Below are 13,951 nucleotides of genomic sequence, written 5' to 3'. Positions count from 1 at the left end.
GCTGTGAGGGAGATGTGAGGGAGCTGTGAGGAAGATGTGAGGGAACTGTGATGGAGTTGTGAGGGAGCTGAGAGGGAGATGTGAGGGAGATGTGAGGGAGATGTGAGGTAGCTGTGAGGGAGCTGTGATAGAGCTGTGATGGAGATATGAGGGAGCTGAGAGGGAACTGTGATGGAGAAGAGAGGAGATGTGAGGGAGCTGTGATGGAGATATGAGGGAGCTGAGAGGGAACTGTGATGGAGAAGAGAGGGAGATGTGAGGTAGCTGTGAGGGAGCTGTGAGGGAGCTGTGATGGAGATATGAGGGAGCTGAGAGTGAACTGTGATGGAGAAGAGAGGGAGATGTGAGGGAGATGTGATGGAGCTGTGATGGAGATGTGAGGGAGATGTGAGGGAGATGTGAGGGAACTGTGATGGAGTTGTGAGGGAGCTGAGAGGGAGATGTGAGGGAGGTGTGAGGGAGATGTGAGGAAGCTGTGAGGGAGATGTGATGGAGCTGTGATGGAGATATGAGGGAGCTGAGAGGGAACTGTGATGGAGAAGAGAGGGAGATGTGAGGGAGCTGTGATGGAGATATGAGGGAGCTGAGAGGGAACTGTGATGGAGCAGAGAGGGAGATGTGAGGTAGCTGTGAGGGAGCTGTGATGGAGATATGAGGGAGCTGAGAGGGAACTGTGATGGAGCAGAGAGGGAGATGTGAGGGAGATGTGATGGAGCTGTGATGGAGATGTGAGGGAGATGTGAGGGAGATGTGAGGGAACTGTGATGGAGATGAGAGGGAGCTGAGAGGGAGCTGTGAGGGAGCTGTGAGGGAGCTGTGATGGAGATGTGAGGGATAATGGTTGGCTGGCTTGCTGGGTGTTTCAGAGGACGATGGGACACCTCAGCTCAGTGATTCACAGGTAGAATGGTTGGCTGGCTGGCTGGGTGTTTCAGATGATGTTGGGACACCTCAGCTCAGTGATTCTCTAACCGCCCCTAACAGCTTACCCTTTGTGTTCTGCATGGCTACATCCTATTTGTTGAAGCAGCATATTAACAAATTGAAATGAAAGTATCTCATAAACAAGATTTACAATTTTTTTCCAACAGTTTAAAGATCTCTAATCGTGTTTATGTCTCCGCCTGGTTTGCTTCACTAGTCTGCTAATGTAAGAACTGAAGTGGAGAGTGATCAAAAGCTGCAATCACAAGGACATGTGTTTTCTTTGAGATGTGTTTAATATGAAACAGAGGTGATTATTGTCTGTCCTCGACAGAGCAAATACAACTTTTGTAAATTAATGTGTAATGATCGTGTTATATTAAGGTTGTACTGAGTGTCAAATTAAATTATTATATTAAGGGGTCATGACTAGTTTTCGATTGCCCTGTTGAAGCCATGCAACATCTTTCCTCAAAGTATGTTTTTTTGTTGCTTTTCTTACCCACAACCACTCAGTAAACAGTCATTCATCAGAGTTTTCTGGGACCTCAAAATGCTATCTGAAGCTGGCCCCTCTCAAATAAGAGCATCCCTGGTTTACTAGATAGTACTATTGACTGTACAGATGATCAAGGTATTGTGTTATCTATGATGGTGATCAGTGAAAGGATTCCTACATGTGGCTATCTTAATCATATTGACTGTAGGTTATGTCCCAAATGTCATCCTATTCCCTTTATAGTGCCCTACTTTTAACCATAGCCCTATGGGCCCTAGTTAAAAGTAGTGCACTTTATAGGGAATAGGGTGCCACTTGGGACAAAGCCACATTGATCCTGAATTGTTTCCAGTACAGCTCTGACCCAGTGTGCAGGTGAAATTTACATTTAAGAAGAGCAGCAGGCACTGACCTGTGAGCCGGGATCTTATGATCTCCTGCTATCAAGACAACATCACACAGCTGCTTGTGCTGAAGATAATTCTCCATCTTGCGAAAGGTCTGTTCCGCATGGTTTGTAGCCTGGAAGAACTCATCCGAGCCGTTGGAGCTCATCCTAGAGTAGGAAGAGGAAGAGGAAGAGGAAGAGGAGGAGGAGGAGGAGGAGGAAGAGGAAGAGGAGGAGGAGGAGGAGGAGGAGGAGGAGGAGGAGGAGGATGCAGTTGAAGTCGGAAGTTTACATACACTTAGGTTGGAGTCATTAAAACTCATTTTTTTCAACCACTCCACAAATTTCTTGTTAACAAATTATAGTTTTGGCAAGTCGGTTAGGACATCTACTTTGTGCATGACACAAGTAATTTTCGAGCGAAAAGTGCAAATCAATCCCAGAACAACAGCAAAGGACCTTGTGAAGATGCTGGAGGAAACAGGTACAAAGGTATCTATATCCACAGTAAAACGAGTCCTATATCGACATAACCTGAAAGGCAGCTCAGCAAGGAAGAAGCCACTGCTCCAAAACCACCATAAAAAAGCCAGACTACGGTTTGCAACTGCACATGGGGATAAAGATCATACTTTTTGGAGAAATGTCCTCTGGTCTGATGAAAAAAAACATAGAACTGTTTGGCCGTAATGACCATTGTTATGTTTGGAGGAAAAAGGGGGATGATTGCAAGCCGAAGAACACCATCCCAACCGTGAAGCACAGGGGTGGCAGCATCATGCTGTGGGGGTGCTTTGCTGCAGGAGGGACTGGTGCACTTCACAAAATAGATGGCATCATGAGGAAGGAAAATTATGTGGATATAGTGAAGCAACATCTCAAGACATCAGTCAGGAAGTTAAAGCTTGGTTGCAAATGGGTCTTCCAAATGGACAATGGCTTAAGGACAACAAAGTCAAGGTATTGGAGTGGCCATCACAAAGCCCTGACCTCAATCCTATAGAAAATTTTGGGGCAGAACTGAAAAAGTGTGTGCAAGCAAGGAGGCCTACAAACCTGACTCAGTTACACCAGCTCTGTCAGGAGGAATGGGCCAAAATTCACCGAACGTATTATGGGAAGCTTGTGGAAGGCTACCCGAAACGTTTGACCCAAGTTAAATAATTTAAAGGCAATGCTACCGAATACTAATTGAGTGTGTGTAAACTTCTGACCCACTGGGAATGTGATGAAAGAAATTAAAGCTGAAATAAATCACTCTCTCTACTATTATTCTGACATTTCACATTCTTAAAATAAAGTGGTGATCCTAACTGACCTAAGACAGGGAATATTTACTAGGATTAAATGTCAGGAATTGTGAAAAACTGAGTTTAAATGTATTTGGCTAAGGTGTATGCAAACTTCCGACTTATGTGTGAGTAATGGTTATAATCCTACACGGAATAAGTTACATGACCATATAATGCTACTGATATCAACGTTTTTGAGACCAGACATGAACTGTGAATGGAAGATATTGTTTGATAAGTGGAATGCAATCCCCATTTGGTAGAATCCCACCCCCTACATACACAAAAACCAAGAGACGTACAGTATCACTTTAACGTTTTGTTTAACCAATATGAGAAGCTGGATATACCATACTCTCTTAGAAAAAAATTGTGCTCTCTAGAACCTAAAAGGGTTATTCGGCTGTCCCCATAGAAGAACCCTTTGAAGAACCCTTTTTGGTTCCAGGTAGAACCCTTTTTTGGTTCCAGGTAGAACCCTTTTTGGTTCCAGGTAGAACCCTTTTTGGTTCCAGGTAGAACCCTTTTTGGTTCCAGGTAGAACCCTTTTTGGTTCCAGGTAGAACCCTTTTGGGTTTATACTTTACACTTTACACAGAGGTTTTGGGAAAGTCGAATAACCTTTTTGGAGCCCTTTTTTTCTAAGTGTGTACCTTGCATACCTAAAAGGTATATTATATCACAATCAAAGTAACACAATCATCATAGTGATGCGATAAAACCCAATTTGCCATGCAGCGGGCATCATTTTATAGACTAAACCGGCATCTTTCTCCACCAGTCTGAGCCGAATTAAAACTAAAAACTGCGTACCTAAGTGGATAAAGAAACTGAGCACTAACTCCAACGGGACAGGCTGCTTACAATCTGGGAAACTCCCGCCTCGCCTTCCAAACAAAATGTGTTTTTTTTTATAGACATGGACTAAGCAAGTGAGCTGGCTTCCCCTTCACAGTATTGTGGTTATGCTGTATTCTGAGCCCCACTCCCCAAAGACCGGAGTCTAAATAATCCTTCAGACTTGTGGGAAATAATTCAGGCCAGTTACTTCGGTGTCCTTCACGGCGGCAAATCCACTTGCTGACATTTAAAGTTGTTTGTTACACTGCATAAACAGTCTCAACTGTCAGGGAGAAATTAACTGATTAGAGTCATAGTTTTCAAAGTTTTTGGGAACATAATGTACATGGAGAATGTAAGAAATGTCAACATCTGTGACGTTATGTCATCAGTCTACACCACCACGGGAACAGAGTCCACACATACAGGAGAACGTGTGGCTTTCCTCTTTTCAGAAATTCTTTCAAACTAATTTTGCTGAAGGCATTTTTTTTATGTGTAGGAGGCCGGGTCCACAGCCTATAGAATACACCTTTATTGGGATGCTTTGTGCTAAATACAGCTGTCATTTATTGCCCTGTCTAACTCAGGGAGTCTTTTGAGCTCGTCCCAAATAGCACCCTATTCCCTTTATAGTGAACTACCTTGACCAGGGAACGTATGGGGCCGTTTGGGATACAAGCCTTGGTTGGCAACACTAAACTAGACTGAATAAGGGCTGGGGCTGTAAAATCTAGATGTGTTACCTCTGTGCGGGCTCAAAGGAACGCTGTGAGGGTTTTTCATGCCTACCAATCTCCAGGACTCTAATTGCTTTGGAATAGCATTCTTGGGAGCTGGACATTTCTTTGAGGTGTATCTTTTCTTTTCAGAATGGGGGGTTGTTCATTAGGGCCATGCTCTGCCATTACATTAGCCTCTGAACTAGGAGCATCTTTTGAAAACTCCAACAAGAATCCTTAATGCTACATTCCCTAGGCCTACACACCCCCTCTTTAAGGGGGTGACATACAGTATGTAGGCAGAAATACAACACTTGTATGGATAATCCTGTGCTTCAAGAAAATACAATAACGTGACCACAAGGTAAATATTGCAGAGGTACAGTAAATTAATATTGCAGAGGTACAGTAAATTAATATTGCAGAGGTACAGTAAATTAATATTGCAGAGGTACAGTAAGTTAATATTGCAGAGGTACAGTAAATTAATATTGCAGAGGTACAGTAAGTTAATATTGCAGAGGTACAGTAAGTTAATATTGCAGAGGTACAGTAAGTTAATATTGCAGAGGTACAGTAAGTTAATATTGCAGAGGTACAGTAAATTAATATTACAGAGGTACAGTAAGTTAATATTGCAGAGGTACAGTAAGTTAATATTGCAGAGGTACAGTAAGTTAATATTGCAGAGGTACAGTAAGTTAATATTGCAGAGGTACAGTAAATTAATATTACAGAGGTACAGTAAGTTAATATTGCAGAGGTACAGTAAATGAATATTGCAGAGGTACAGTAAATTAATATTGCAGAGGTACAGTAAATTAATATTACAGAGGTACAGTAAATTAATATTGCAGAGGTACAGTAAATGAATATTGCAGAGGTACCGTAAATTAATATTGCAGAGGTACAGTAGATTAATATTGCAGAGGTACAGTAAGTTAATATTGCAGAGGTACAGTAGATTAATATTGCAGAGGTCCAGTAAGTTAATATTGCAGAGGTCCAGTAAGTACGAGGTAAGTATTACTTATAGGTAAGTACTGCAGAACCAAAGCCCTGATACTCGTCCAGCATTGCAGTCAATGACACAGGCAGCGGATAACGAGAACTGATTTTAAAACATTCATCTCAGTTGAATGTCATTTGAATGTCAAGCACCTAACACTGCAAGCAATATCTCAGTTTCCTTCCAGAATATGTTCAGCCCACAATGCACTACAAAAACCAATACAGGGAATAGAGTGCCATTTGAGGCTCAGCCATAGTATTCTTCTTCTACAGTTCTCTGTTTACTAGCTTTAGGGTCACAGATGCAGCAGCTTCCTCCTCCCACACACTCCACACTGAACACTGAGGAGCTTGATTTAACCAGAAATACTGCCTTAATCTGATAGATTACAACACAGAAATACTGCCTTAATCTGACAGATTACAACACAGAAATACTGCCTTAATCTGACAGATTACAACACAGAAATACTGCCTTAATCTGATAGATTACAACACGGAAATACTGCTTTAATCTGATAGATTACAACACGGAAATACTGCCTTAATCTGATAGATTACAACATAGAAATACTGCCTTAATCTGACAGATTACAACACGGAAATACTGCCTTAATCTGATAGATTACAACACAGAAATACTGCCTTAATCTGATAGATTACAACACAGAAATACTGCCTTAATCTGACAGATTACAACACAGAAATACTGCCTTAATCTGACAGATTACAACACAGAAATACTGCCTTAATCTGATAGATTACAACACGGAAATACTGCTTTAATCTGATAGATTACAACACGGAAATACTGCCTTAATCTGATAGATTACAACATAGAAATACTGCCTTAATCTGACAGATTACAACACGGAAATACTGCCTTAATCTGATAGATTACAACATAGAAATACTGCCTTAATCTGATAGATTACAACATGGAAATACTGCCTTAATCTGACAGATTACAACACGGAAATACTGCCTTAATCTGATAGATTACAACATAGAAATACTGCCTTAATCTGTTAGATTACAACACGGAAATACTGCCTTAATCTGACAGATTACAACACAGAAATACTGCCTTAATCTGATAGATTACAACACAGTTTCTCAAATGACTCCTCGCCTTGTTCACCAACTACTTCTCAGATAGAGTTCAATGTGTCAAATCGGAGGGCTTGTTGTCTGGACCTATGGCAGTCTCTATGGGGGTGCCACAGGGTTCAATTCTCGGGCCGACTCTATTCTCTGTGTATATCAATAATGTCACTCTTGCTGCTGGTGACTCTCAGATCCACCTCTACACAGACAACACAATTTGGTATACATCTGGCCCTTCATTGGACACTGTGTTAACAAACCTCCAAACACGCTTCAATGCCATACAACACTCCTTCCGTGGCCTCCAACTGCTCTTAAACGCTAGTAAAACTAAATGCATGCTCTTCAATCGAACGCTGCTTGCACCCGTCCGCCCGACTAGAATCACTACTCTCGGCGGGTCTGACTTAGAATATGTGGACAACTACAAATACCTAGGTGTCTGGTTAGACCGTAAACTCTCCTTCCAGACTCACATTAAGCATCTCCAATCCAAAGTTAAATTTAGAATCAGCTTCCTATTTCGCAACAAAGCCTCCTTCACTCATGCTGCCAAACATGCCCTCGTAAAACTGACTATCCTACCGATCCTTGACTTCGGCGATGTCATTTACAAAATAGCCTCCAACACCCTACTCAGCAAATTGAATGTAGTCTATCACAGTGCCATCCGTTTTGTCACCAAAGCCCCATAAACTACCCACCATTGTGACCTATACGCTCTTGTTGGCTGGCCCTCACTACATATTCGTCGCCAAACCCACTGGCTCCAGGCCATCTATACATCACTGCTAGGTAAATCCCCGCCTTATCTTAGCTCATTGGTCACCATAGCAACACCCACCCATAGTATGCGTTCCAGCAGGTATATCTCACTGGTCATCCCCAAAGCCAACACTTCCTTTGGCCGCCATTCCTTCTAGTTCTCTGCTGCAAATGACTGGAACGAACTGCAAAAATCTCTGAAGCTGGAGACACTTATCTCCCTCACTAACTTTAAGCATCAGTTGTCAGAGCAGCTTACCGATCACTGCACCTGTACACAGCCCATCTGTAATTAGCCCACCCAACTACCTCATCCCCATATTGTTATTTATTTTGCTCATTTGCACCCCAGTATCTCTATTTGCACATCATCTTCTGCACATCTATCACTCCAGTGTTAATACTAAATTGTAATTATTTTGCACTATGACCTATTTATTGCCTTACCTCCATAACTTACTACATTTGCACACACTGTATATAGATTTTCTATTGTGTTATTGACTGTAGGTTTTGTTTTTGTTCATTCCATATGTAACTCTGTGTTGTTGTTGTTTTTATCGCACTGCTTTGCTTTATCTTGGCCAGGTCGCAGTTGTAAATGAGAACTTGTTCTCAACTGGCTTACCTGGTTAAATAAAGGTTAAATAAAATAAAAATACAAGTAGAGAAACTACTTATACGAAGGCTCACATAGCATGCCAAGTCAGTCCACATAGTGTAGCCTAGTCCGTTAGATCCTGCTGTGTTTCCTTTAGTGTATATCTACCATGCTAGCATTCAGATGTGTGGAGCAGAGAGAGTCAGATTCATGCATTCTGGGATATCACTTCATCCCAGCAGTCAGGCGGGAGACAACCAAGCCTGTGCTGCGGATAACCCCTTTCCGCCACCACCCTCACCGTACTGACAGTCAGATAGCTAATGGTTTATGTCAGCTGTTCCATTTGTTGTTTACAGATATTCTTTTAATATGGGTATGTCTGTGTTAGCATAAAGGCTAGCTAGCTTCTTTAACCAGTAGGGTCTCTTTGTGTCTGAATCTACCAGGGGTTTCTGGTTTAGAGAACAACCACAAATCTCTTTGTGTCTGAGAGCACATGGATGAAAATTGCTATAGCTATTGATGGAGAAGGGTTATTGCCCCAATATATCTCCCCCACCCCGGGTGCGTCTTAAATGGAACACTATTGCCTGTAGTGCGCTACTTTTGACCAGGGACCATAGCGTCCCAAATGTCACCCTATTCTCTGGTCAAAAGTAGTGCACTATATATGGTATAGGGTGCTATTTGAGACACGTTATGTTGTAAAGCATATCAATAAAATAGTCTTGTAACGTCTTGTCAGCATAATGTCTAGCCAGCCTTGATAGATAATGTAGGCCGGTAAGGTATTGATTATTATTTTTTAAATATTGAATAATGTGTCAGGGGAGGAGGAAACCTTGGGTTGGTTTAAATAGAAAGGCATCAATCTGACATAAAAAAAATATATATATATATTTAGCAGTCACTCATCCAGAGTGACTTACAGGAGCAATTAGGGTTAAGAGACTTGCTCAAGGGCACATCGACAGATTTTTCACCTTGTCAAAAACCAAGGTTACTGGCCCAACACTCTTAACCGCTAGGCTTCCTGCCTCCCTTTGGAATTCGTGTTTTTTTTACAGGGGTGTGTTCGTGTTCCAAGTATTTGCTGATATGTCAGATGTGTATAAAATATGCTTGACACCATGTGCAAATGGCCTGCTGAAAACGTATTACGTGTAGAAATACAGTATTTGCAGTGGTAAGAAAAACGACATTCAATTCCTTAGTGGGATTTGGCATTCCACATCCGTAGATTACCTACATGATGACTCTGCCGTGGCCTGAGGGACTTCAGGAAAGTGGAAATGTATTTTTAAGTGAAAAATGTGCCGGTGTTAGCAAACCACTTCCCCCTAGTTTGCTGATGGCGGTTTAAGGAACATACGTTTTCCACAATAAGAACGCTCCTACAGAGATACCTGTTTGGCTAGGTCCCTAGCAACACATTTAAAGTATAGAAACAAAATAAAAAAAATTTTTAATTGGAAAGGGGGTTGTTTGATTTCTTTGTAACAATTCCTTTCCTTGTTAGGCTATACATCCTCCTACTGTTCGCTTATTCCACGTGTATTATGGGATGTTAACGTCAGCCTGGGTGTCAACCACCAACTGAGAGCCCTGTAAGCCAACAAGACCCTATGAGCCGTCAAGAAAACACCTGAGTTACTGCCGTTGACAGGGAGAAGGTGGTGGTTGAGGGGAGAATTGAGATATAATTCATGGTAACAGCTGCTGACTCAAACCTCTGTTTTGTGTTTTATAAGAAGGGTTCAGGGTTTCTGTTTTTTATTTTGGGGTTATGTCATATATTTCAGAGAAAGCAGGTTGAGATTTGTTGTTTGTTTTGGCAGCAGTGAGAGGTCGTTTGGCTGTCAGTGATGAGCATATAGGAAAAATCCAAGGCATCCAAGGAGCTCTCCAATTGTACTGTGATATATTGGTTGGGGGGTGGGTTTATATTTTTTCAAGAAGTGTTCCATGTGAAACAAGTCAATTGAGGGGAACTAGCTACCACACATGACTATGACTTAAATGTGCTGGTGGCAAGAGACTGGAATTAATGTTAGCATTAACGTTAGGGCGGCAGGTAGCTTAGTGGTTAAGAGTGTTGTGCCAGTAACCTAAAGGTCGCTAGTTCTAATCCCCGAACCGACTAGGTGAAAATCTGTCGATGTGCCCTTGAGCAAGGCACTTAACCCTAATTGCTCCTCTAAGTCGCTCTGGATAAGATGTTTTTGAACACTCACAGTTACATCCAGATTCTAATTTGGTAGATTGTGAGAAATGATTTATGATGTGAAAAGTAATTGGATCACCACCCAGATGGTAGAGGGAATTAAATGTGAATATATTCATCAAGTACTACACATATCTTGTTAGCTTTTGGTGAATGTGAAACCAATGATATATAATAGACAGACGCCACGGTGCATTAAAATACATCAGAATACATCTCCAATCAACTCTTTATATCTTAATCCTGTCTCCGTCCTGGGATAGATGTTATTGACTTAACATTACAAGAGATTAAAAAACAATTGCATCATATCTATTCTATCTGATCTGTACTGCCAACTTGGAAGGTTATTTCGTTTTTGAGGAGTTCACTAACAGCCCCGTATCATTGGGCCACTGAAGGAGCTCATGGAATTTCATTAGAGATGATTGAGAATAACACAGGGTAACAGGGTATTTGATCCTCTTGGTAGAATAACACAGAGTAACAGGGTATTTGATCCTCTTGGTAGAATAACACAGGGTAACAGGGTATTTGATCCTCTTGGTAGAATAACACAGGGTAACAGGGTATTTGAACCTCTTGGTAGAATAGCATAGAGTAACAGGGTATTTGATCCTCTTGGTAGAATAGCACAGAGTAACAGGGTATTTGATCCTCTTGGTAGAATAGCATAGAGTAACAGGGTATTTGATCCTCTTGGTAGAAGAACACAGAGTAACAGGGTATTTGATCCTCTTGGTAGAATAACACAGGGTAACAGGATATTTGATCCTCTTGGTAGAATAACACAGAGTAACAGGGTATTTGATCCTCTTGGTAGAATAACACAGGGTAACAGGGTATTTGATCCTCTTGGTAGAATAACACAGGGTAACAGGGTATTTGATCCTCTTGGTAGAATAGCACAGAGTAACAGGGTATTTGATCCTCTTGGTAGAATAACACAGGGTAGCAGGGTATTTGATCCTCTTGGTAGAATAACACAGGGTAACAGGGTATTTGATCTTCTTGGTAGAATAACACAAGGTAACAGGGTATTTGATCCTCTTGGTAGAATAACACAGGGTAATAGGGTATTTGATCCTCTTGGTAGAATAACACAGGGTAACAGGGTATTTGATCCTCTTGGTAGAATAACACAGGGTAATAGGGTATTTGATCCTCTTGGTAGAATAGCATAGGGTAACAGGGTATTTGATCCTCTTGGTAGAATAGCATAGAGTAACAGGGTATTTGATCCTCTTGGTAGAATAACACAGGGTAGCAGGGTATTTGATCCTCTTGGTAGAATAACACAGGGTAACAGGGTATTTGATCCCTCTTGGTAGAATAGCACAAAGCAGCGGTAGAAAAAATGAATCAACTTTGTTTAATCCTGCTTGATCCCTGACTCTAATTCCAGATTATTAACAAGCTAACCAGTTTGTTGGACGAGGGGTTCAAGAGCGCTGCCTACCCACTACCTTCACAACAAAGACCTTACCATACTAGATATGGTTCACTTAATACAACCTACTACATGAAACAACATGCAGCCTGATAGAAAAGTAGCTTGTAAAAATGTGTTTGCTGATTATGTTTCATATATTAAAAATATAATTACATTTACACTACATCTTATTTTATATTTATGTTTACATTCAATACAACTCATCCTACAATGTTTCACTGATCGAATAAGTGCTGTACCGATTAATCATTACAAAAAGTAGCTCTTCCAATTAAATAATTATGGAAAACAGATGCTGACAGAGTAATCAATTCATTTGTATGGGAGGAGAGGAGGAAGTAGACTAGTGATTTAATATCTGTCTATGTGCTGTGGGAGGAGAGGAGGAAGTAGACCAGTGATTTAACTATGAGCTCAGAGATACAGTAGATATGCAGCATTATGAGAAAAGTGTTTTGCCAATAGATATAGTAATATTCTGATGGGTATCTGAATATGATGAAGGTAGCATGAGGTGTGGGCATATAATATGTTCTGTGTCCCAAATGGCACCCATGGGCCCTGGTCAAAATTAGTACACTAAATATGGAATATGATGTCATTTGGGACTCTGACATGATCTAGGTAGCTCAATGACCCCCGTGGAGAGATCTTGCAATACGTTACACATTTACTTGGTAGCACTATTAAATATTGGTAACACTCTATTAATATTGGTAACCCTATTAAAAGTGGCAACATTCCATTAATATTGGTTACACTCCATTAATATTGATAGCACTCTAGTAATATTGGTAACACTCTATTAATATTGGTAACACTGTTAATATTGGTAACATTCTATTAACATTGGTAACACTCTATTAATATTGGTAACACTCTATTAATATTGGTAACACTATTAATATTGGTAACATTCTATTAACATTGGTAACACTCTATTAATATTGGTAACACTCTATTAATATTGGTAACACAATTAATATTGGTAACACTATTAAAAGTGGCAACATTCCATTAATATTGGTTACACTCCATTAATATTGATAGCACTCTAGTAATATTGGTAACACTCTATTAATATTGGTAACACTCTATTAATATTGGTAACACTATTGATATTGGTAACACTATTAATATTGGTAACACTACTAATATTGGTAACATTCTATTAATATTGGTAACATTCTATTAATATTGGTAACATTCTATTAATATTGGTAACATTATACTTATCATCCTTCAGATAAGATTCAGCAAAAACAAAGGGACACATTCCTGATTTGTTCTATTCATCTACACACAGTGGTATTCAAAGTTCGGGTCAATTTCAGTTGGGTCAGCAACATTTCTAAACAAAAATATAACAACACTGAACAAAAATATAAATCCACCTGACAGGTGTGGCTTATCAAGAAGCTGATTAAACAGGATGATTCATTACACAGGTGAACCTTGTGCTGGGGACAATAAAATGACACTAAAATTTTTGTCACACAACACAATGCCACAGATGTCTAAAGTTTGAAGGACCGTGCAATTGGCATGCTGACTGCAGGAATGTCAAAGAATGTTGCCAGAGAATTGAATGTTAATTTCTCTACCATAAGACACCTCCAACGTCGTTTTAGAGAATTTGGCAGTATGTCCATCCCGGCCTCACAACCACAGACAACGTGTATGGCATCGTGTGGACGAGTGGTTTGCTGATGTCAACGTTGTGAACAGAGTGCCCCATGGTTATGGTTTGGGCAGGCATAAGCTACGGACAACAAACACTATTGCATTTTATCGATGGCAATTTCAATGCACAGAGATACCGTGATGAGATCCTGAGGCCCATTGTCGTGCCATTCATCCGCCGCCATCACCTCATGTTTCAACATGATAATGTACGGCCCTGTGTCGCAAAGATCTGTACACAATTCCTGGAAGCTGAAAATGTCCCAGTTCTTCCATGGCCTGCATACTCACCTGACATGTCACCCATTGAACACGTTTGGGATGCTCTGGATCGACGTCTATGACAGCGTGTTCCAGTTCCCGCCAATATCCAGCAACTTCGCACAGCCATTGAAGAGGAGTGGGACAACATTCCACAGGCCACAATCAACAGCCTGGT

General features: G+C 40.8%; 1 protein-coding gene across 2 annotated transcripts in view; it reads right to left on the bottom strand.

Annotated features, from left to right (window-relative positions):
- Positions 1-13,951, bottom strand: part of LOC121538476 (kelch-like protein 4) — a 43,574-nt gene that overhangs the window by 21,280 nt on the left and 8,343 nt on the right. For both annotated transcript variants that reach the window (XM_041846530.2, XM_041846521.2), the window contains exon 2: positions 1,836-1,979. In XM_041846530.2, coding sequence (XP_041702464.1) covers positions 1,836-1,978 — 143 coding nt within the window. In that variant the 5' untranslated portion in view covers position 1,979. The remainder of the gene's footprint in view (positions 1-1,835; positions 1,980-13,951) is intronic.

Source organism: Coregonus clupeaformis, chromosome 26 (assembly GCF_020615455.1).
Source record: "Coregonus clupeaformis isolate EN_2021a chromosome 26, ASM2061545v1, whole genome shotgun sequence".
Classification (NCBI taxonomy): domain Eukaryota; kingdom Metazoa; phylum Chordata; class Actinopteri; order Salmoniformes; family Salmonidae; genus Coregonus; species Coregonus clupeaformis.
This window is presented reverse-complemented; position numbering and strand designations above follow the sequence as displayed.